The sequence below is a fragment of the Coregonus clupeaformis genome, chromosome 36 (genome assembly GCF_020615455.1).
Source record: "Coregonus clupeaformis isolate EN_2021a chromosome 36, ASM2061545v1, whole genome shotgun sequence".
In the NCBI taxonomy this organism is placed as follows: Eukaryota; Metazoa; Chordata; class Actinopteri; order Salmoniformes; family Salmonidae; genus Coregonus; species Coregonus clupeaformis.
Window position 1 is genome coordinate 36,247,593 of NC_059227.1, and position 25,850 is coordinate 36,273,442.

At 46.2% G+C, this 25,850-nt stretch overlaps 1 protein-coding gene across 1 annotated transcript in view; it reads left to right on the forward strand.

The window, feature by feature from the left end:
* LOC121552624 (meiosis-specific protein MEI4-like) overlaps nt 1-25,242 on the forward strand; it is a 34,474-nt gene extending 9,232 nt beyond the window's left edge. The window contains exons 4-6 of the mRNA XM_045211210.1: nt 3,055-3,064; nt 7,376-7,507; nt 25,183-25,242. Coding sequence (XP_045067145.1) covers nt 3,055-3,064; nt 7,376-7,507; nt 25,183-25,242 — 202 coding nt within the window. The remainder of the gene's footprint in view (nt 1-3,054; nt 3,065-7,375; nt 7,508-25,182) is intronic.
* Nucleotides 25,243-25,850: the final 608 nt, after the last annotated feature.

Below are 25,850 nucleotides of genomic sequence, written 5' to 3' on the forward strand. Positions count from 1 at the left end.
GGAAGGGTAATTGTTTTAGTCACTGCTAACAGTTTTGTTGCAGCACTGTTACGATGCCAACATCTTCCTTGACCTCACTGGGCACATATGGAGGGTGCCAGATAGTTCTGTCCCAGGCTGTTATGGGCCATTCTAGTGGCCACATAGTGATGACATTAGGGTAGGCTTGATGTCGATTTAGCAGGAGTATCACTGCTGAGTATTCTTTTTTGTATGTGGAAGAGTGGAGATGTGGGCACAGATGGAGGGTGCCTCATAGTTCCGTCCTGTTACAGTAGATTCTAGGTGGCGCTAGAATAGGCTGTATGCCGGAGGAGTATCACTGCTGCTGAGTATTATTTTTGGAGATGGAGGAGTCGTAGATACCGTAGGAGTGATTTCCAGCTCCATCCTGTAATTAGCGTAATAGCTGCTGCTGCTACTGGGGCTTGTTGATGTCATTTGCAGTTGTGGGTGTGGAAGTAGCGGGATCCATCAGTGCTGTGTGACTTTTAATTTTTTACCCCTCATTTAATTAAAGTTGATTAATTTAAATTACCCCCCCCCCCCGGGAAATTACGCCAGATCCAGTCCCATTGCTGGCTAGAGCACATTGTACAGTAGCTTTGCCATTCTGCTGGTTAACTATGTGTTTACCATGTTAGGGAATGGTGGTTTTGTAACAACTGGGTCGATCCACCAATTAGGTGTCCTTTAAGTAATGTAAAAAATAAAAATGACTATATTAAGTGCCAAATAAAGTAACAGGGTTGCCGTAACAAGGTTGACGACTTAATCTTAAATCAGCCATAAATCCCCCCTAAAAAAAATCTAGCCTATCTACAGTGTATTCAGAAAGTATTCAGACCACTTCCCTTTTCCCACATTTTGTTACGTTACAGCCTTATTCTAAAATTGATTAAGTAACGTTTTTTCCTCATCAATCTACACACAATACCCTATAATGACGAAGCAAAAAACGTTTTTTAGACATTTTTGCAAATGTATTAAAAATAAAAAACAGAAGTATATTTTTTACAGAAGTATACAGACCCTTTGCTATGAGACTCGAAATTGAGCTCAGGTGCATCCTGTTTCCATTGATCATCCTTGATGTTTCTACAACTTGATTGTAGTCCACCTGTGGTAAATTCAATTGATTGGACATGATTTGGAAAGGCACACACCTGTCTATATAAGGTCCTACAGTTGACAGTGCCTGTCAGAGCAAACACCAAGCCATGAGGTCGAAGGAATTGTCCATAGAGACAGGATTGTGTCGAGGCACAGATCTGGGGAAGGGTACCAAAACATTTCTGCAGCATTGAAGGTCCCGAAGAACACAGTGGCCTCCAACATTCTTAAATGGAAGAAGTTTGGAACCAGCAAGACTCTTCCTAGAGCTGGCCACCCGGCCAAACTGAGCAATCGGGGGAGAAGGGCCTTGGTCAGGGAGGTGACCAAGAACCCGATGGTCACTCTGACAGAGCTCCAGAGTTCCTCTGTGGAGATGGGAGAACGTTCCAGAAGGACAACCATCTCTGCAGCACTCCACCAATCAAGCCTTTATGGTAGAGTGGCCAGACGGAAGCCACTCCTCAGTTAAAGGCACATGACAGCCCTCTTGGAGTTTGGCAAAAGGCACACAAAGGACTCTCAGACCTTGAGAGGATCTGCAGAGAAGAATGGGAGAAACTCCCCAAATACAGGTGTGCCAAGCATGTAGCGTCATACCCAAGAAGACTTGAAGCTGTATTTGCTGCTAAAGGTGCTTCAACAAAGTACTGAGTAAAGGGTCTGAATACTTATGTAAATGTGATATTTCAGTCTTTTATTTTTAATATATTAGCAAAAATGTCTAAACCTGTTTTTGCTTGGTCATTATGGGGTATTGTGTGTAGATTGATGAGGGAAAAAAACAATTTAATACATTTTAGAATAAGGCTGTAACGTAACAAAATGTGGAAAAAGTCAAGGGGTCTGAATACTTTCAGAATGCACTTTATCTATGGGTAACAGGGTTGCCGTGTTATGCTCGATCCGCTCAGTTTTTCACCACAAAACATCAGAAAATGGGCAAAATGACTACAACCATCTCATCTGCTCTTACACTATGATTTGACTATTAGATGTCTCTTTTTAATATATATTATTTTGATAGTAATAGGCTAGTTTCACCATATTCAAACGAGAGTTCAGTTCACATAACAGGGCTGACCTTAAATTGAGGGACAGGTTGTTGTTTTTTTCTTCATAGAATCAATCACTAATAACATGAAATAAATAATAATCTTCAGAAATGACTTTGTCAATGCAACAAAATAACTTTACAATGATGGTGAAAACTTGGAGAAATGTTGGGGTCAAGTGCGTTAAAATCTTCCTAGAAGTCACAGAGGATGAACAGAGGGACATGTCAAAATGCTGAATTATTGAATTGTCCATGTGGTCTATATTAAAGGGCACTTCATTTAATATAACAGGCTTTTAAAATTCAATATTTGTGCACAAAATATCAAAGGGATGCAAAAGGCACTAATTTAGTGGAATGACCCAACTAACAAAAGTATTCATGTTCATCAGCATCTTCACATGAGGCATGGATGGAGGAAATCCTTAATTGAAATGTATGTTGTGTTACTATTCCTGTTCTAAATTGCGCTTTAGGCCTCTAAGAATTTGAATTTGTCATGTGATAGATTTTTGGTTCCAAGCACCCTTTTTATTGATTTACACAAGAGGGTTTAGAGTTGAGGACGTTATCTTCCTTTTCTGCCTCGGAGAATCTGCCTGCTATTTTTATCAAATCTCTACCTTGTCTTTGAATAAACAATGTGTTCTCTGTCCATGGAAATACAGATGGACAGTTGCCATCATGATGATGAAATGAGGTTATAGAGGCCTCTCTCAATAGGTAACATTCATTTGCTCCGGCTACTCCAAAGTGAATCAGGTAGCCTATATATCGTTTACACTGACTGCAGCCCCCAGCCTTGGTGATGATCATAGCAATGCTGGGGCTCTTGTGTCTGAATGGATTCCTTGCCACTCTGTCTGTCTGTAATGGCTCCACAGCTGTCTATGGGTGAGTACCTGAGACAGGCCAGTCTACTCTAGTCGGGGAGGTGAAGCCGAAGTGAAGCGCCCAGACAATGAAATTGCATATCTTGACTCCCCAGAGGCGTCAGTCAAATGTCACTCTCATAGCAATACTAGCTTTATTTCATGACTGTGTTTCAGTTCAATCAGAATAGCACACAGCTTGGTTTTCTGTCTGGTCACATACTAGTCTCACTTCTATTGTTTCATCATGCCCCCTTTTCTCTGAGGGAGCTCAGTTATTGGCCGTCTCTCTCATGTGAAGGCTTACATTATGTCTAGCTTATTCTCTTGGCGATATCGAAAAACCTTAGGCCTATAGTCTGAAATCTGAATATGTCTTGTATCATAGTGTTTAAGGTAGCTTATTGTATAGCATCCACACTGTGTAGAGATGACATTATACTATCACCGTTCTCATCTCTGCTGTTCCAAACAAATCCTCAGTAGCCTACAGATGTATTTGTTTATGTGTGTGTGTGTGTGTGTGTCAGCTCTGGGAGAGAGCATCTCAACACTACAGTGCTGAAAGCAGAGTGGGGTACAGTGTTTTCTGTGATTTATCTTCATAATTCTTTTCTTTTTTTTAGGTGGGGGGGGGGGGTGCTTGTAAAAGATTTGAGTGTCTGGTAACATTAGGGCATCCACCAAAGAATAATGCAAATAGTCCGGGTAGCCATTTGATTAGCTGTTCAGGAGTCTTATGGCTTGGAGGTAGAAGCTGTTAAGAAGCCTTTTGGACCAAGACTTGGCGCTCCGGTACTGCTTGCCGTGCAGTAGAAGAGAGAACAGTCTATGACTAGGGTGGCTGGAGTCTTTGACAATTTTTAGGGCCTTCCTCTGACACCGCCTGGTATAGAGGTCATGGATGGCAGTAAGCTTGGCCCCAGTGATGTACACGGCCGTATACACTACCCTCTGTAGTGCCTTGCGGTCGGAGGCCGAGCAGTTGCCATACCAGGCAGTGATCCAACCAGTCAGGATGCTCTCGATGGTGCAGCTGTATAACTTTTTGAGGATCTGAGGACCCATGCCAAATGTTTTCAGTCTCCTGAGGGGGAATAGGCTTTGTCGTGCCCTCTTCACGACTGTCTTGGTGTGTTTGGACCATGATAGTTTGTTGGTGATGTGGACACCAAGGAACTTGAAGCTCTCAACCTGCTCCACTACAGCCCCGTCGATGAGAATGGGGTGTGCTCGGTCCTTATTTTCCTGTAGTCCACAATCATCTCCTTTGTCTTGATCACGTTGAGGGAGCGGTTGTTATCCTGGCACCATACGGCCAGGTCTCTGACCTCCTCCCTATAGACTGTCTCCTCGTTGTCGGTGATCAGGCCTACCACTGGTGTGTCATCTGCAAACTTAATGATGGTGTTGGAGTCGTGCCTGGCCATGCAGTCATGGGTGAACAGGGACTACAGGAGGGGACTGAGCATGCACCCCTGAGGGGCCCCTGTGTTGAGGATCAGCGTGGCAGATGTGTTGTTACCTACCCTTACCACCTGGGGGCGGCCCGTCAGGAAGTCCAGGATTCAGTTGCAGAGGGAGGTGTTTAGTCTCAGGGTCCTTAGCTTAGTGATGAGCTTTGAGGGCACTATGGTGTTGAACGCTGAGCTGTAGTCAATGAACAGCATTCTCACGTAGGTGTTCCTTTTGTCCAGGTGGGAAAGGGCAGTGTAGAGTGCAATAGAAATTGCATCATCTGTGGATCTGTTGGGGCGGTATGCAAATTAGAGTGGGTCGAGGTTTTCTGGGATAATGGTGTTGATGTGAGCCATGACCAGCCTTTCAAAGCACTTCATGGCTACAGACGGAGTGCTACGGGTCTGTATTCATTTAGGCAGGTTACCTTAGTGTTATTGGGCACAGGGACTATGGTGGTCTGCTTGAAACATGTTGGCATTACAGACTCAGTCAGGGACATGTTGAAAATGTCAGTGAAGACACTTGCCAGTTGGTCAGCGCATGCTCGGAGTACACGTCCTGGTAATCTGTCTGGCCCTGCATGTTGACCTGTTTTAAAGGTCTTACTCACATCGACTACGGAGAGCGTGATCACACAGTCGTCCGGAACAGCTGATGCTCTCATGCATACTTCAGTGTTGCTTGCCTCAAAGCGAGCATAGGCTTGTGTCACTGGTAGGCTTGTGTCACTGGGCAGCTTGCGGCTGTGCTTCCCTTTAATATGCCATTTAGCAGACGCTTTTATCCAAAGCGACTTACAGTCATGCGTGCATACATTTTTGTGTATGGGTGGTCCCGGGGATCGAACCCACTACCTTGGCGTTACAAGCGCCGTGCTCTACCAGCTGAGCTACAGAGGACCACCTTTGTAGTCTGTAATAGTTTGCAAGCCCTGCCACACCCGACGAGCGTCGGAGACGGTGTAGTAGGATTCGATCTTAGTCCTGTATTGTCACTTTGCCTGTTTGATGGTTCGTCTGAGGGTATAGCGGGATTTCTTATAAGCGTCCAGGTTAGAGTCCTGCTCCTTGAAAGCGGCAGCTCTACCCTTTAGCTCAGTGCGGATGTTGCCTGTAATCCATGGCTTCTGGTTGGGGTATGTACGTACGGTCACTGTGGGGACGACTTCTTTGATGCACTTATTGATGAAGCCAGTGACTGATGTGGTAAACTCCTCAATGCCATCGGATGAATCCCGTAACATATTCCAGTCTGTGCTAGCAAAACAGTCCTGTAGCTTAGCATCTGCATCATCTGACCACTTCTTTATTGACCGAGTCACTGGTGCGTCCTGCTTTAGTTTTTGCTTGTAAGTAGGAATCAGGAGGATAGAATTATGGTCAGATTTGATCTAGAGTTTTTTTCCCTTCTGGTTGCACATTTCACTGCATTAAAGTCCCCGGCCACTAGGAGTGCCACCTCTGGATGAGTGTTTTCCTGTTTGCTTATGGCCTTATACAGCTCATTGAGTGCGGTCTTAGTGCCAGCATCGGTATGTGGTGGTAAATAGACAGCTACGAAAAAGATAGATGAAAACTCTCTTGGTAAATAGTGTGGTCTACAGCTTATCTTGAGATACTCTACCTCAGGCGAGCGATACCTCGAGACTTCTTTAATATTAGACATCACGCACCAGCTGTTATTGACAAATAGATACACACCCCCACCCCTCGTCTTACTAGACGTAGCTGTTCTGTCCTGCCGATGCACAGAAAACCCAGCTAGCTCTATATTATCCGTGTCGTCGTTCAGCCACGACTCGGTGAAACATAAGATGTTACAGGTTTTAATGTCCCGTTGATATTTGTGATCGTAGCTCGTTAATTTTGTTATCCAATGATTGTACGTTGGCTAATAGGACTGATGGAAGAGGCAGATTACCTACTCGCCGTCGGATCCTTACAAGGCATCCCGACCCACATCCCCAATATCTCTGTCTCTTTCTCCTGTGAATGACCTGGATTTGGGCCTTGTCGGGTGTCTGAATTAAATCCTTCGCTTCTGACTCGTTGAAGAAAAAATCTTTGTCCAGTATGAGGTGAGTAATCGCTGTCCTGATATCCAGAAGCTCTTTTCGGTCATAAGAGATGGTGCCAGAAACATTATGTACAAAATAATTTACAAATAACGTGAAAAAACACACATAATATTACAATTGGTTAGGAGCCTATATACAGTACCTTGTGTGCTCACTGATCATTGATCCAACATAAAAGGCAAATGGACAGACAAATGACAGGCGGATGTAGCGAACAAACAATATCCAAGCTTTTTTGTCCTGTCTAATTTAGCCCAATCCTCATCTCTCTGCCATCAGTCCCACAGCCTCCCGCCCTGATCCTACACTCTGTAATAGAGCTAGCAAGCAGTGATGGTGCAACTCTCTGGGTTGATCAATGCAATCTTGTTTACTGTAGTCTCTGCTCCCACCTCATGCTACTACATGTCTGTGTTTTTCCAAACAAAATGTAATCCCTACAGGCCTTAGTTCAAAAATGAAAAGGTGATGGCATCTCCCAAAACATCATCTAATACATCATCTCACCCCCTCTCTAAGGCCAAACCAAAGAAACTGCTCTTTGGTTTGACTCAAACTGTAGGTGACAGCTGACACAAGTAAATCCACTGACCTGACAGGCGTTTAGGTCTTTGTAACCATGTGTGGATCAGCACAGTGGCCAGGTTGAGTGATCGGATATGATGGGGGGTGTTAACGTGTGTGTCCTGTGTTAACGTGTGTCCTCTGTCTGTTTCCAGGTTGAGTGATGGGGTATGTGGTGGTGTGAGTGTTACTGTGTCTTGTGTTTAAGTGTGTCCCTTTGGCCTCTGTCAGTTCCAGGTTGAGGAGAGGCTGACAGAGTGTTTGATCCTGCTGGGAGGGAGCAGCTTGCTGAGGTCCCTGCTCATCCGTCATGTCCTGTCTGAGATCAACCGGCTTGCAAAGCACCTCTGGATCACCTGCCAGGTAAGGACCAGGACACACACACAGGGGGGAGGATCATTTTACATTTTACATTTTAGTCATTTAGCAGACGCTCTTATCCAGAGCGACTTACAGGAGCAATTAGGGTTAAGTGCCTTGCTCAAGGGCACATTTACGTCATTTAGCATACGCTCTTATCCAGAGCGACTTACAAATTGGTGCATTCACCCCATAGCCAGTGGGACAACCACTTTCCAAATTATTATTATTTATTTTTATTTATTATTTTTTTTTGGGGGGGGTAGAAGGATTACTTTATCCTATCCCAGGTATTCCCTAAAGAGGTGGGGTTTCAAATGTCTCCGGAAGGTGGTGAGTGACTCCGCTGTCCTGGCGTCGTGAGGGAGGTGGTTCCACCATTGGGGTGCCAGAGCAGCGAACAGTTTTGACTGGGCTGAGCGGGAACTATGCTTCCGCAGAGGAAGGGGAGCCAGCAGGCCAGAGGTGGATGAACGCAATGCCCTCGTTTGGGTGTAGGGACTGATCAGAGCCTGAAGGTACGGAGGTGCCGTTCCCCTCACTGCTCCATAGGCAAGCACCATGGTCTTGTAACGGATGCGAGCTTCAACTGGAAGCCAGTGGAGTGTGCGGAGGAGGGGGGTGACGTGAGAGAACTTGGGAAGGTTGAACACCAGATGGGCTGCGGCATTCTGGATGAGTTGTAGGGGTTTAATGGCACAGGCAGGGAGCCCAGCCAACAGCGAGTTGCAGTAATCCAGACGGGAGATGACAAGTGCCTGGATTAGGACCTGTGCCGCTTCCTGTGTAAGGCAGGGTCGTACTCTCCGAATGTTGTAGAGCATGAACCTGCAGGATCGGGTCACCGCCTTGATGTTAGCGGAGAACGACAGGGTGTTGTCCAGGGTCACGCCAAGGCTCTTCGCACTCTGGGAGGAGGACACAACGGAGTTGTCAACCGTGATGGCGAGATCATGGAACGGGCAGTCCTTCCCCGGGAGGAAGAGCAGCTCCGTCTTGCCAGGGTTCAGCTTGAGGTGGTGATCCGTCATCCATACTGATATGTCTGCCAGACATGCAGAGATGCGATTCGCCACCTGGTTATCAGAAGGGGGAAAGGAGAAGATTAGTTGTGTATCGTCAGCGTAGCAATGATAGGAGAGGCCATGTGAGGATATGACAGAGCCAAGTGACTTGGTGTATAGGGAGAAAAGGAGAGGGCCTAGAACTGAGCCCTGGGGGACACCAGTGGTGAGAGCACGTGGTGCGGAGACAGCTTCTCGCCACGCCACTTGGTAGGAGCGACCGGTCAGGTAGGACGCAATCCAGGAGTGAGCCGCGCCGGAGATGCCCAGCTTGGAGAGGGTGGAGAGGAGGATCTGATGGTTCACAGTATCAAAGGCAGCAGACAGGTCTAGAAGGACAAGAGCAGAGGAGAGAGAGTTAGCTTTAGCAGTGCGGAGAGCCTCCGTGACACAGAGAAGAGCAGTCTCAGTTGAATGACCAGTCCTGAAACCTGACTGGTTTGGATCAAGAAGGTCATTCTGAGAGAGATAGCAAGAGAGTTGGCTAAAGACAGCACGCTCAATAGTTTTGGAAAGAAAAGAAAGAAGGGATACTGGTCTGTAGTTGTTGACATCAGTGGGATCGAGTGTTGGTTTTTTGAGAAGGGGTGCAACTCTCGCTCTCTTGAAGACGGAAGGGACATAGCCAGCGGTCAAGGATGAGTTGATCAGCGAGGTGAGGTAGGGGAGAAGGTCACCGGAGATGGTCTGGAGAAGAGAGGAGGGGATGGGGTCAAGCGGGCAGGTTGTTGGGCGGCCTGCAGTCACTAGTCGCAAGATTTTATCTGGAGAGAGAGGGAGAAAGAAGTCAAAGCATAGGGTAGGGCAGTGTGAGCAGGACCAGCAGTGTCATTAGACTTAACAAACGAGGATCGGATGTCGTCAACCTTCTTTTCAAAGTGGTTGACGAAGTCATCCACAGAGAGGGAGGAGGGGGGGGGGGGGTGGGGGGAGGATTCAGCAGTGAGGAGAATGTGGCAAAGAGCTTCCTAGGGTTAGAGGCAGATGCTTGGAATTTAGAGTGGTAGAAAGTGGCCTTAGCAGCAGAAACAGATGAAGAAAATGTAGAGAGGAGGGAGTGAAAAGATGCCAGGTCGGCAGGGAGTTTAGTTTTCTTCCATTTCCGCTCAGCTGCCCGGAGCTCTGTTCTGTGAGCTCGCAATGAGTCGTCAAGCCACGGAGCTTGAGGGGAGGACCGAGCCGGCCGGGAGGATAGGGGACACAGGGAGTCAAAGGATGCAGAAAGGGAGGAGAGGAGGGTTGAGGAGGCAGAATCAGGAGATTGGAGGGAGAAGGATTGAGCAGAGGGAAGAGATGATAGGATGGAAGAGGAGAGAGTAGTGGGAGAGAGAGAGCGAAGGTTGCGGCGGCGCGTTACCATCTGTGTAGGGGCAGAGTGAGTAGTGTTGGAGGAGAGCGAGAGAGAAAAGGATACAAAGTAGTGGTCGGAGACATGGAGGGGAGTTGCAGTGAGATTAGTAGAAGAGCAACATCTAGTAAAGATGAAGTCAAGCGTATTGCCTGCCTTGTGAGTAGGGGGGGACGGTGAGAGGGTGAGGTCAAAAGAGGAGAGGAGTGGAAAGAAGGAGGCAGAGAGAAATGAGTCAAATGTAGACGTAGGGAGGTTGAAATCCCCCAAAACTGTGAAGGGTGAGCCATCCTCAGGAAAGGATGTTACAGGCGTATAGGATGAGTCAAATCATTGACTTTGATGCTGTTTATAGTACTGTTTATTATGTACATGTAGAGTACACACACTCTCTCTCTGTCTCTGTCTCTCTCTCACACTCACACACACACACACACACACACACACACATACACACACAGAAACACACACACACACAAAGGTAAGTTCCTTTAAGTAAATGTTGAGGAAAAAGTTGTCAGTGGTCCCCATAGCGCTGATCTCAGACTGAATCTGACTGACTCGGTACCGTTACCCACTGTATATAGCCTCGTTATTGTTACTTTAGTATTTTTTTACTTTAGTTTATTTAGTAAGTATTTTCTTAACTCTTATTTTTATTAAAACTGCATTGTTGGTTAAGGGCTTGTAAATAAGCATTTCACAATAAGGTCTACACCTGTTGTATTCGGCGCATGTGACAGATAACATTTGATTTGATTTGATTTGAATCTCCTAGCCTTAATGGTGAAAGCCAGTGTATACAGACAGCCCAGCCGCCAGCGGTCCTGGGAAATTTGAATGTGTGAATAGGGAAAGGAAAGCAGATTATTCTCCCTTCCCTTGTCGCTTTACTCCCACTGTAGAGAGACAGTCAGTCTTGCATGTTTGTGTGTCTTTCCTACACCCCATTCAGAACAGCCCTTATTGAAGCAGCCCTGAACAAAAGCAGAACACACACTGCTGTTGCATCAAGTGAATGAGGAAATATATTTTCTGTCACCTCATTTTGTCTGGAAGCAAAGACATTTGTTTATAAAAAGGACAGTTTCTCTGCCGAGAATATTGATGTTGGGTTATTTAAGTACACTGGCTGCTACTATAGCGGTAGCAGGACTGAGGTATAGGAGAACATTTATGGAATACACTGAAGAATTAATCTGCAAACTGAACTTCCTGATAAGGAACAAACCTCTGTTATTTGGTCTAATGATAATGTGTTCAGATTACCTGTAATTGCTCACTTAATTTACGGTATTGTTGCCTTGCCTCGGAGCCCTCTAACATTGATGTCTTGATACTTCAAATCACTTTAAAGCCATTGTGCCCTTGGATAATTGTAAGCACTTGACCCCCTGCTGTCAATGCAAAATAAAGAGAGGCATAAATTGCTTGTGAAGACTTCTACCGTTTGAAGACTGAGGACTCAGGCAGACCAATAGTGTTTGCTGGCCCAGAATACTTAGCACCTCTGAATGGAATTTGCGAACCGAGTCCTCACTGATTTTACATGTAGAATCGCATGAAAAATGTCGCCAGTCAGGCATCTACAGCGGGTGGTCCCTAAAACAGCGCGCTGAAGGATGTGGATCTAGCGTTCATCTGCCGATCATTCAACACCGCTGTGTTTTAGGGACCACCTGCTGTAGATGCCTGACTGCCGTCGTTGTTCACACGATTCTACATGTAAAATTGGTGCACATTCGGTTTGCAAAATACGTTCAAAGGTTCTAAGTACTCCCTGCCAGCATTCACTATTGCTGTGCCTCAGCCGTTTAGCCATCAGACTGGCTAATTAGTACATCCCCCTGGGAGTATGGAATTCTATGCCTGAGTCCCAAACGGCACCCTATTACCTTTATATTGTACCACTTTTGACCAGGGCCCATTGGGCTCTGGTTAAAAGTAGTGCACTATGTAGGGAATAGGGTGCCATTTGGAACACAGACCCTGTAATGGGGTTGAGAGGGCTGAGGTGCGCTCAACAGAAGACCTTGAATGGGCTGTTGGCTTGCATTAGCACTGTGGTACATTACAACTACAACAGGCTTCATTTGTTGTGAACGTTTGCATGAAAATGGAGACATAACCCAAGGACAGGCCTCTTGTGGGTTGATTAAGAGGCTTGGAATATGCTCTCTATGCAATAATACACAAATGTCGCGGAGAAGAGGCCAGTATGTTGAGAGCTGGGCTTCCGGATTTGCACTTCAGAACACAGTGAGGGGATTGCATAACACATCAAGCCTCCGTTACTGCACCTTGCCTCTCAATGTAGTTGGGCAGTTTGTGTTTATATGAATATCTACAGATGTAGGATCTTGGTCTGGGACCAAAAGGCTCCTGAACAGCTTCTACCCCCAAGCCATAAGACTGCTGATCAGTTAATCAAATGGCTACCCAGACTATTTGCATTGACCCCCTTTTTTGCACTGACTCTCTTGCACTGGCTCGATGCACACTCACTGGACTCTACCCACACATACTACACTGACACTCCAACACACACATACACACACTACATATTCTTACACACACAAAACCCACGCACACATGTATATTGACGCCACACACACACACTCACACATAGACACACTTTCACACTCTTCACATACACTGCTGCTACTCTGTTTATTATCTATCCTGATTGCATTTACATTTACATTTAAGTCATTTAGCAGACGCTCTTATCCAGAGCGACTTACAAATTGGTGCATTCAACTTATGATAGCTAGTGGGACAACCACCCAATATTATTATTATTATTATTATTTATATTTTTTATGGGGGGGATGGGGAGGGGGGGTAGAAGGATTACTTTTATACCTTGCCTACTCACTTTTACCCCTACCTACATACCTCAATTACCTCACACACCTGCACGTTGACTTAGTACCGGTACTCCTTGTATATAGTCTCGTTATTGTTATTTTATTGTGTTACTATAATTTTTCTTACTTTTTAACTCTGCATTGTTGGGATTCGGCGCTTGTGGCAAATATATAAAATATATATATATATATATGTTTCATTGATTTGATTTCGAATTTGAGCCAGTTTTGGACTAGGGAACATTGATTATTGAGACTACCTAAATCATATAAACTGGAACAGCCATCTCATTAACGGCTGCAAAATGTCCAACTAACAGATTGGATTGCTTTAGAAAAATGTATGTTATCTGTTTTTGTAGCATAAGATAAAAAATCTACCAATCAATGTACATGCAAAAACACAAGTATTGAAACAAACAATTCTGAAAAATATACCTGCAATAGAGCATGCTGGGAAATATGATAATGTTGGGCATGGTTGAGCAAACATTTGTAATTTACAAACTTTAACATATTAGCTCAAATTCTAGGCCTTTTGAAGTCCACTCAACTCACATAATAACGCTGATTTAAGCCATGGGTTAAATTGGCATTTTTACATTGTTACCTTCAAAGGCAAACATGAATTTGGAATTTTACTAAACAAGCCTTTTCAAATTCAGCTCACTTCGAGCAGTTTGTTGAGTAAACAAACTTTAACAGATTAGCTCCAATTCTTGTCCTTTTTTAAGCCAACTCACAGAATAACGCTGATTAAGCAATTGGTTAAGTTGGCTTTTTTTGTTTTTTTTTCAGTGAATGCACTATGCCCCGGCCACTAGAAATGGGAAGTAGGCAAGGCATCCCCATCTGTCTGTTAGGCTAGACCCTTCGCATGGGAACAGGCAGGGCTGGGTAAAGGTTGTACAGGGACAATAGCTACAGTGAGGGAAAAAAGTATTTGATCCCCTGCTGACTTTGTACGTTTGTCCACTGACAAAGAAATGATTAGTCTATAATTTTAATGGTAGGTTTATTTGAACAGCGAGAGTGTCACGATCGTTGACAGATGAAGCGGACCAAGGCGCAGCGTGATAAACGTACATATTTTATTGAAGTACACCACACGAACAAAACAACAAACGAAACGTGAAGTCCTAGGTTAACACAAACCTTTCGGAACAAGATCCCACAATGACTAGTGAAAACAGGCTGCCTAAGTATGGTCCCCAATCAGAGACAACGAGCTACAGCTGCCTCTGATTGGGAACCACCCTGGCCAACATAGATCTAACCGATCTAGAACGAAAACCATAGCAAACAAAACATAGAAAACTATAACATAGAACCTACACACCCTGGCTCAACATAAAAGAGTCCCCAGAGCCAGGGCGTGACAGTACCCCCCCCCCAAAGGCGCGGACTGTGACCGCGCCAACCAAAACCAACAGGGGAGGGGCCGGGTGGGCATTCCGCCTCGGAGGCGGATCCGGCTCCGGGCGTGACCACCACTCTCTTTCTACCCCCCCGTAGCGCCCCTGGTCTGGTCTGGCCCCGCTGGCCGGAGCTGGACTGGACACCGGTGGAGCGGATTGCTCTGGCTCCGGAGTGGAGCAGCTGACCGGTGCCGGACCAGGCACCGGTGGAACAGGCACGGGCCGTGCCGGACTGATGACGCGCACCACTGGCTTGGTGCGGGGAGCAGGAACGGGCCGGACCGGGCTGACGACGCGCACCACTGGCTTGGTGCGGGGAGCAGGAACGGGCCGGACCGGGCTGACGACGCGCACCATTGGCTTGGTGCGGGGAGCAGGAACGGGCCGGACCGGGCTGGCGACGCCGCACCACTGGCTTGGTGCGGGGAGCAGGAACGGCCAGACCGGCTGACGACGCCGCACCACTGGCTTGGTGCGGGGAGCAGGAACGGGCCGGACCGGGCTGACGACGCCGCACCATTAGCTTGGTGCGGGGAGCAGGAACGGGCCGACCGGGCTGGCGACGCGCACCACTGGCTTGGTGCGGGGAGCAGGAACGGGCCGGACCGGGCTGACGACGCGCACCACTGGCTTGGTGCGGGGAGCAGGAACGGGCCTGACCGTACTGGGAACACACACCACTGGTCTTGTGCGGGAATCAGGAACGGGCCGGACCGGACTGGTGACACACACCACTTGCTTGGTGCGAGGAGCGGGACTGGGTTTCCTCATAAACCTCCGCTCCCTCTGCTGCCTAACCAGTTCCTCTCGCCGTGCCTCCACACTCTCCTTCTCCCTCGTGACCAATAGCCCCCGTAACCTGGCGGCCTCCTCTACTAACCGGCTGAACCGCTCTATCGCGGCCTCCTGCTGCCTCGTCGTCCACGGCGTGAGCCCCCCCCTAACATTTTTTTGGGCTTGTCTCTCCCCTGTGAACATGGCCTCCATGCCTCTCGCCAGACTTTCTCTCCTCCCAAGTCCATCCTCTCTCCTCTTCACGCTGCTTGATCCAGTCGTGGTGGGATCTTCTGTCACGATCGTCGACAGATGAAGCGGACCAAGGCGCAGCGTGATAAACGTACATCTTTTATTGAAGTACACCACACGAACAAAACAACAAACGAAACGTGAAGTCCTAGGTTAACACAAACCTTTCGGAACAAGATCCCACAATGACTAGTGAAAACAGGCTGCCTAAGTATGGTCCCCAATCAGAGACAACGAGCTACAGCTGCCTCTGATTGGGAACCACCCTGGCCAACATAGATCTAACCGATCTAGAACGAAAACCATAGCAAACAAAACATAGAAAACTATAACATAGAACCTACACACCCTGGCTCAACATAAAAGAGTCCCCATAGCCAGGGCGTGACAGAGAGACAGAATAACAACAAAAAAATCCAGAAAAATGCATGTCAAAAATGTTATAAATTGATTTGCATTTTAATGAGGGAAATAAGTATTTGACCCCCTCTCAATCAGAAAGATTTCTGGCTCCCATGTGTCTTTTATACAGGTAACGAGCTGAGATTAGGAGCACACTCTTAAAGGGAGTGCTCCTAATCTCTGCTTGTTACCAGTATAAAGACACCTGTCCACAGAAGCAATCAATCAATCAGTTTCCAAACTCTCCACCATGGCCAAGACCAAAGAGCTCTCCAAGGATGTCAGGGACAAGATTGTAGACCTACACAAGGCTGGAATGGGCTACAAGACCATCGCCAAGCAACTTGGTGAGAAGGTGACAACAGTTGGTGCGATTATTCGCAAATGGAAGAAACACAAAATAACTTTCAATCTCCCTCGGCCTGGGGCTCCATGCAAGATCTCACCTCGTGGAGTTGCAATGATCATGAGAACGGTGAGGAATCAGCCCAGAACTACACGGGAGGATCTTGTCAATGATCTCAAGGCAGCTGGGACCATAGTCTCCAAGAAAACAATTGGTAACACACTACGCCGTGAAGGACTGAAATCCTGCAGCGCCCGCAAGGTCCCCCTGCTCAAGAAAGCACATATACAGGGCCGTCTGAAGTTTGCCAATGAGCATCTGAATGATTCAGAGGAGAACTGGGTGAAAGTGTTGTGGTCAGATGAGACCAAAATGGAGCTCTTTGGCATCAACTCAACTCGCCGTGTTTGGAGGAGGAGGAATGCTGCCTATGACCCCAAGAACACCATCCCCACCGTCAAACATGGAGGTGGAAAAATTATTTTTTGGGGGTGTTTTTCTGCTAAGGGGACAGGACAACTTCACCGCATCAAAGGGATGATGGACGGGGCCATGTACCGTCAAATCTTGGGTGAGAACCTCCTTCCTTCAGCCAGGGCATTGAAAATGGGTCGTGGATGGGTATTCCAGCATGACAATGACCCAAAACACACGGCCAAAGCAACAAAGGAGTGGCTCAAGAAGAAGCACATTAAGGTCCTGGAGTGGCCTAGCCATTCTCCAGACCTTAATCCCATAGAAAATCTGTAGAGGGAGCTGAAGGTTCGAGTTGCCAAACGTCAGCCTCGAAACCTTAATGACTTGGAGAGGATCTGCAAAGAGGAGTGGAACAAAATCCCTCCTGAGATGTGTGCAAACCTGGTGGCCAACTACAAGAAACGTCTGACCTCTGTGATTGCCAACAAGGGTTTTGCCACCAAGTACTAAGTCATGTTTTGCAGAGGGGTCAAATACTTATTTCCCACATTAAAATGCAAATCAATTTATAACATTTTTGACATGCGTTTTTCTGGATTTTTTTGTTGTTATTCTGTCTCTCACTGTTCAAATAAACCTACCATTAAAATTATAGACTGATCATGTCTTTGTCAGTGGGCAAACGTACAAAATCAGCAGGGGATCAAATACTTTTTTCCCTCACTGTATGGGCCTAACATTGCTTGTATTACATTTACATTTACATTTACGTGATTTAGAAGGATTACTTTATCCTATCCCAGGTGTTCCTTAAAGAGGTGGGGTTTCAAATGTCTCCGGAAGGTGGTGAGTGACTCTGCTGTCCTGGCGTCGTGTGGGAGCTTGTTCCACCATTGGGATGAACGCAATGCCCTCGTTTGGGTGTAGGGACTGATCAGAGCCTGAAGGTACGGAGGTGCCGTTCCCCTCACAGCTCCGTAGGCAAGCACCATGGTCTTGTAGCAGATGCGAGCTTCAACTGGAAGCCAGTGTAGTGTGCGGAGGAGCGGGGTGACGTGAGAGAACTTGGGAAGGTTGAACACCAGATGGGCTGCGGCATTCTGGATGAGTTGTAGGGGTTTAATGGCACAGGCAGGGAGCCCAGCCAACAGCGAGTTGCAGTAATCCAGACTGGAGATGACAAGTGCCTGGATTAGGACCTGTGCCGCTTCCTGTGTAAGGCAGGGTCGTACTCTCCGAATGTTGTAGAGCATGAACCTACAGGATCGGGTCACCGCCTTGATGTTAGCGGAGAACGACAGGGTGTTGTCCAGGGTCACGCCAAGGCTCTTCGCACTCTGGGAGGAGGACACAACGGAGTTGTCAACCGTGATGGCGAGATCATGGAACGGGCAGTCCTTCCCCGGGAGGAAGAGCAGCTCCGTCTTGCCAAGGTTCAGCTTGAGGTGGTGATCCGTCATCCATACTGATATGTGTGCCAGACATGCAGAGATGCGATTCGCCACCTGGTTATCAGAAGGGGGAAAGGAGAAGATTAGTTGTGTGTCGTCTGCGTAGCAATGATAGGAGAGGCCATGTGAGGATATGACAGAGCCAAGTGACTTGGTGTATAGCGAGAATAGGAGAGGGCCTAGAACTGAGCCCTGGGGGACACCAGTGGTGAGAGCACGTGGTGCGGAGACAGCTTCTCGCCACGCCACTTGGTAGGAGCGACCGGTCAGGTAGGACGCAATCCAAGAGTGAGCCGCGCCGGAGATGCCCAGCTCGGAGAGGGTGGAGAGGAGGATCTGATGGTTCACAGTATCAAAGGCAGCAGACAGGTCTAGAAGGACAAGAGCAGAGGAGAGAGAGTTAGCTTTAGCAGTGCGTAGAGCCTCCGTGACACAGAGAAGAGCAGTCTCAGTTGAATGACCAGTCTTGAAACCTGACTGGTTTGGATCAAGAAGGTCATTCTGAGAGAGATAGCAAGAGAGTTGGCTAAAGACGGCACGCTCATTAGTTTTGGAGAGAAAAGAAAGAAGGGATACTGGTCTGTAGTTGTTGACATCAGAGGGATCGAGTGTTGGTTTTTTGAGAAGGGGTGTATCAATCATGTCACTAGTTGCATCCTGCTTCTCTGTTAATGTAGCTGTCTAGAAACACCTAATTACAACATAGTTCTCAGGACAGCAGGGAGATGACACTCAATTATGTTTCAAATTGTTTCAACGATGAGTCGGAGCTCTATTTGATCTGCTTGTACTCTGAGAATAAATAATTTGGGATACAATTTTGGGATAATTGTTTTGTTGCCCGATGGACATTGTAATTATGATTACTATGAGAATGATTGCGTTTCTAATGGGTTTTTCTACAAAGATGTGCTGTAGGCTACTATATGTAGCCTTATACTGAACCAAAGAGTGGTGTCGCCTCAGGTCTCTAGTGATGAGAATCAATTAAAGAATGATTACTTCAGCAGTATTTTCTTTGACATTATTATTTCATCGGCAGCTTTAAAAAGGGAGTAGGGCTGTTCCATCACATATTTTGGCCCAGCCAGGCTCCAGTTTGCAGGCAGCAGGCAGAGCGCTGTGGAGGGCTGTCTGTCGGACGTGAGCCCCAAGTGCGCCCCCACGGTGGCGGGCGGGCCGGCCGGCTGCCACTGCCCTTCGACCAGTGCAGCATACAAATAAGCCCAGCCATCTGGGACCCGTGTTGCTTTGTCACAGGTCACAGACCATGGCAGTCACACACAGTACAGAATACCCACAGCCCATAGGACAAACAGTACAAACACTCATTCACTTCTCCAATAGCACTATAACACTGAGTGTAGGCATAACTGTGTGTGCACCCTCTGTTGTCCTGTTGTGCTGCACAGGGGGTCGGACTGTGCTTTATGTAAAGTTTAAATCATGGTTGTTCTGTTGCTGGCCTTGTCATTTTGTAATTAGTACAAACAGTATTTACCAGAGCCATGTATTTAGATATATGGCCCTGCTATTTACTGATGGTTGTCTTTTTCCTCTTACTAAAACAGGGGTTACGCCAAGGACAGACCCCATAGCCTGAAAATGATCTATCAGACTCGGGTCCAAGCTGCAAACCTCTGTATTTGATTGCCTAATTTAGGGCTGACCCCATTTAGTCGACTGGTCGATTGTTTGGTCGACTGAGATTTCTTTAGTAGAGCAATCAGTCACAATTGATTGGTCGAAAGAACAGACAACTTTTTTTTGTTGGGGACAGCCCTAGTCTAATTAGAGTGCTAGCTAGCCCAGTCTTAAGTCTGGAAAGGGAACAAATTGTCCGGGATGTCCAGAATCATTCTGATTGGTCCCAGAAACCAATGGGTTTGGCCAGAGCCAGAACCCTCATGGCAGGGTTTCAGTTAGGAAAATGTGGTGCCGGACATTTGACCAGCAGCATTTTAATTTAACGGACATTTGAGAAATTTACCAGAGCCATATGCCTTGGGTGCGTAACCTGATTAGGGTGTCCATCCACGGTGCTCAAAATGACAGAAATCACATTTAAAATATTTTTATTCATCTTAACAGAACATACAACTCGAGGATGCAACGGCGTACCTCCTTACCGAATTCTGATGCGCACTTTGAAGATGTTACAATAACTGCTACATTTACTTTTCCTCAGCCAAAAAGACGAGTAACGAAGAGCAAAATCACTAGCCTACGTCAAGCTAATATCCCCCATAGTAGAAACGGCAGGTAGCTTAGTGGTTAAGAGCGTTGTGCCAGTAACCGAAAGGTCGCTGGTTCTAATCCCCGAGCCAACTAGGTGAAAAATCTGTCGGTGTGCCCTTGAGAAAGGCACTTAACCCTAATTGCTCCTATAAATCGCTCTGGATAAGAGCGTCTGCTAAATGACAAAAAAAAAACACACAAAAAAAACCTTGACCTATTCTATTGGTCAGCTTGGTGTTCTGTGCAATAAATAAATTGCCTACTCCAAACAGACTGTGGGACGATATATCCCAAATTCATTTGAAAAAAACAGTAGGCCTAGAGAAAATGTTAGCTCTTTTTAATCGTGTTTTTAACACGCGATTACATTTAGAATTGTCACGCAATGATTGGGTTTATAAAAGCACGTTTCAATCCAGCAGCAACGAATGAGCTGTTTGAGAAGCTGTAGCAGCAGCTCTCGTGCTGTCTGACAGATTTCCTGTATGCGGTGCGCATGTGGTAAACATAACGACAAACAAAAATGCACATGAACCAATTTATTCCACTAAATTATGCAAATTAACCTGTAGACCGATAAGCATGACTGGTCAAATGTATTTCCATCGACTGGTATTCCATCAATGAATAGGCTAAAAAGCATTATTTTGCAATTACATCTTCTTTTTTTTCGGACAATTGGCTAGCGCCAGTTTTATTTATCAGCTTTACATTTTTTTATCAGCCAAAAGCTGACTAATACCGGCTAACGGAAACACTGACCGGTGGATAAAGCGGTGTTTTGAAAATTCGGCATTGGCTTTGATTCTCTGATTGGTTAGAGATGATCCAATTGTTGATGACTTTGTTTTGTACAACACCCCTCATTTTGACATCACCGCAAATTACTTCAATGATGGCAGTCTCAAACTGAAGTATGTAATGAGCGATAGAGCAGCGGAAAAATTCAGTTTGAGTCGTCAGGCAAAGAGCTGGAAATGAGCGTCAGAGCTTGTTCTTGTAAAGGGCAAAGCAATGGCAGCTAAAAACGGTTATATTTGGCTCCAGAAAACTTCAGTGTAATGCTCAGGGGAACATTTCCACTCCGGATTTACACTGTCCATCTACAGTAAGCAGACCTCTTCATTTTCACCCCTAAATGTCACCAGCGCGCTATCTGTACTTCAAACACATTTTTTAACCAAAGCCTAAAAGCCCACACAATAATCCGCTTTCCCTTTCATTACTGGGATAGAGTAGGCTAATCTTGCCTGAGTTGGGGAGGATGACCAAAGAAAGTTTAAAGTAGGATAATCTTCCCGGAGTTGGGGAGGATTCAAACTGCCCCAATCTCGGAAAGTTGAGAGCGTAATTATATGTCATCATTGTCAGTTTGAGACGTGTTATTTAGAGACAGTCTTATATACTTACAGTGAGGGAAAAAAGTATTTGATCCCCTGCTGATTTTGTACGTTTGCCCACTGACAAAGACATGATCAGTCTATCATTTTAATGGTAGGTTTATTTGAACTGTGAGAGACAGAATAACAACAAAAAATTTCAGAAAAACGCATGTCAAAAATGTTATAAATTGATTTGCATTTTAATGAGGGAAATAAGTATTTGACCCCTCTGCAAAACATGACTTAGTACTTGGTGGCAAAACCCTTGTTGGCAATCACAGAGGTCAGACATTTCTTGTAGTTGGCCACCAGGTTTGCACACATCTCAGGAGGTATTTTGTCCCACTCCTCTTTGCAGATCTTCTCCAAGTCATTAAGGTTTCGAGGCTGACGTTTGGCAACTCGAACCTTCTGATCCCTCCACAGATTTTCTATGGGATTAAGGTCTGGAGACTGGCTAGGCCACTCCAGGACCTTAATGTGCTTCTTCTTGAGCCACTCCTTTGTTGCCTTGGCCGTGTGTTTTGAGTCATTGTCATGCTGGAATGCCCATCCACGACCCATTTTCAATGCCCTGGCTGAGGGAAGGAGGTTCTCACCCAAGATTTGACGATACATGGCCCCGTCCATCGTCCCTTTGATGCGGTGAAGTTGTCCTGTCCCCTTAGCAGAAAAAACCCCCAAAGCATAATGTTTCCACCTCCATGTTTGATGGTGGGGATGGTGTTCTTGGGGTCATAGGCAGCATTCCTCCTCCTCCAAACACGGCGAGTTGAGTTGATGCCAAAGAGCTCGATTTTGGTCTCATCTGACCACAACACTTTCACCCAGTTCTCCTCTGAATCATTCAGATGTTCATTGGCAAACTTCAGACGGGCCTGTATATGTGCTTTTTTGAGCAGGGGGACCTTGCGGGCGCTGCAGGATTTCAGTCCTTCGCGACGTAGTGTGTTACCAATTGTTTTCTTGATGATTATGGTCCCAGCTTCCTTGAAATCATTGACAAGATCCTCCAGTGTAGTTCTGGGCTGATTCCTCACTGTTCTCATTATCATTGCAACTCCACGAGGTGAGATCTTGCATGGAGCCCCAGGCCGAGGGAGATTGACAGGTATTTTGTGTTTATTCACACAAACTGTTGTCACCTTCTCACCAAGCTGCTTGGCAATGGTCTTGTAGCCCATTCCAGCCTTGTGTAGGTCTACAATCTTGTCCCTGACATCCTTGGAGAGCTCTTTGGTCTTGGCCATGGTGGAGAGTTTGGAATCTGAATGATTGATTGCTTCTGTGGACAGGTGTCTTTTATACAGGTTACAAACTGAGATTAGGAGCACTCCCTTTAAGAGTGTGCTCCTAATCTCAGCTCGTTACCTGTATAAAAGACACCTGGGAGCCAGAAATCTTTCTGATTGAGAGGGGGTCAAATACTTATTTCCCTCATTAAAATGCAAATCAATTTATAACATTTTTAACATGCGTTTTTCTGCATTTTTTTGTTGTTATTCTGTCTCTCACTGTTCAAATAAACCTACCATTAAAATTATAGACTGATCATTTCTTTGTCAGTGGGCAAAGGTACAAAATCAGCAGGGGATCAAATACTTTTTTCCCTCACTGTAAGAGCAGCCCACTTCCCCTTACATTTCTCAATGACTCTTTCTGATGCAAAGTACCTCATCATAACATCCTGTACATGTCGCCATGGCAGCCTGAAGGCTCATGTGAGGGACACTGCCTGCCATACCACGACAGAGTCAACAGCTCAGACTCCAGCCACACACACACACACACATCCTTCCTCCATTAGTTAGTGGTAGAATCAGAACCCTGCTTAGGACATGCCGTACCCTCAGTGCATCAGGATATAAATACAGCCACTCTCTGAGGGACACAAAACCCTGCCTCTGCCCTGGGTTCACTGCAACGAGCCTTGTCAGGACAAATATTCCTCTCTCTCAAACATGCGCACGAACACACACACACAAACTCTCTCAGAGGGTTTCCCGCAAGACGGCACATTTATATAAAGACAAAGAACTCATCTTTGTATGTGCATTATTATACCAGAAAAAAACGAATGAGTCCTTTTGTACTAAAACAATTGGTCATCATTTTAGCTTTTCACCCACTGTAAAACTCATAAAAGGGACAGTGAGGTCAGTGATTTCCAGCAGGTCTGAGTCAGCGGTAGTGTGATAAGTGAAGAAAGACACCTTTGTTTAAGAACAGCTTCCGCACCAGTCATGCACATTTTTTGTTAGGGCAAATCAAGTCTGACATTTTAAAAGTGGAAATTACAAACTTTAGAAGCCTTTTTAAACCTTGAATACACTACAAGTTTGCATTTCGTGCTGTGCAGGAAAGTTTGCAGCAACAAAAGAGTGATAAAATTAAGATCCTACATCTGTAAGGAATAGTTATTTTATCTGCTCTGGGGAGAAAAAGTGAAAGAAAAACTGACAAGGGTAGACTGTTCATGAGGATATCAAACTATTATAGCCTAGTAATGCATGGTGTGCAGTGCACCTGAGGGAAAACGCCGTCCTCTGCCAATTTATAAACTGTGTGTTTGTTCATATCTCCGAGCAACCTTGTGAGAGTGTGTAAGCATGCTTACATGTACGTGTTTGCGTGCATGCATGTCTCTGCATAAAAGTCATGTTATTTTGGCATTGTTTATGTTCCCAGCTGACATGCACTGAGCTGAAGCCCCGTATATTGTATCCAGCAAGCCTACGTATCTGAAGCATATTGGTTTCCTTACCCTGTAAGCAGCCCACAGCTGAATGTAATTGGGGACCCCTGCTATCCAGCAAGCCTACGAGGCTGCTAGGGAACGTGACTTATGGCTCCCAGCATGGTCATTATAACCCTGGCACTTCTGACTGAGCTATGTCTCTCATTATACATTTCTGCCTCGTACGTTTATGAGATGTTGTGTGTGTAGGCTATAACAAACTGCCGCCAATCTCTCTCTCTCCCTCTCTCCCTCTCTCTCTCCCTCTCTCCCTCTCTCTCTCTCTTATTCTACACAGTTGGTGCGTCCTGCCTAGTGCTTTTCCGCCCAGGCCAGTGACAGGTTTGAAGAACGATCAGATTAGGAGTAGCAGCAGAGGGATTGCTGGACCATTAAATAGCCGGGATCAAAGTCGTCCTCAGCCCCTCAAAGCAGCAGAGATCTCATTAGAGCTCTAACGAGGGGGAAAATCAAGCTGTTTGATCAAAGTCATGTTATGAGGAGACAAAGCCCGGAGTCACCGGTGTGCCGGTAAATTGCCTCCCCCTTCGACAGCCCTAGATAGACACACTCACACTCTCTGCTGATGAGCACTAGAGCAAACAAATGTGACAGCCTCGCTAGGCAGACTGCAGAGAATATATAGAAGCACAGTCATGGACCCTGAAGTGATTTCCTACTTCTGTGTCTTTACTGAGAGCCATGTTAAATAACATGGCCATTTCTATTTCAAAGTTTGCATTCCATTTTCCAAACAGATCTGTCATTGAAAACTAAAGAAAAGAGCTAGGTAAGCTGACAATTTATTATCATGGTAGACAGAGTGTTTTTCTCTGTGCTTGCTTGCTCTTCAGGAGAATCTAGCAACATCAATCTGCCTCACACTACAGAAACAGGAGATGGACTTCTGCCCTGTGGGGCGTTCTGGCTCAGATAAGGCTTACTTTATTTTCTTAATCTCCAGTGCCTCTGTGTGTAGGTCAATGCTGATGGCACAGAGCTGCTGCTACGTGCTAAGCTGAAGGACAGAGAGGGCTGATCTGTGGAGAATTACCATACACTCTTCTCTGGTGGTCTCCTATGTGCCATCTCACAACACAGAAGTGTCTAGACTACAAGTACAGCCCTGGACAGGATGCTAGTCAGTCGCAGGGCTTTACCCCCAATCCATCTCCTTAATGCTGAGTGCAGAGAGCCATCCGGTCCCATTTTTAGTGTTTGGTGTGATCTATATGTCATCTGTTTGGTGGTTCTGGGTACATGAGTCAGGGTTCAGGTTGCTCTGTGTCCTGTCCTGTCCTGTCCTGTCCTGACCCTTGCTGGCTGACTGGGAACTGAACCGCAGGACTGACATGTTGAGGGCAGACAGACTGACTGCTCTGGGCTATTAGGAATAAACAGACCTGGTAAATAGAGCAGAGGAGCCTGGGTAAGGACAGGCTGGGGAGAGAGGTGACGGAGGAGAAGGTGGACTGGACTCACTGTGGAGTTCAGGCCCAAGGCAGGCAGGCAGGTGGGCAGAGGGGGCTGTAGCCTGTGGGGTATCTATCTGTCAATACACAATTTCTTGGGGAAATGGATGGAATATTGAATATTGCAGTTCAACCCAGGTGAAGTTGTAATAAATCCCCCTGAAGGTTGATGTTA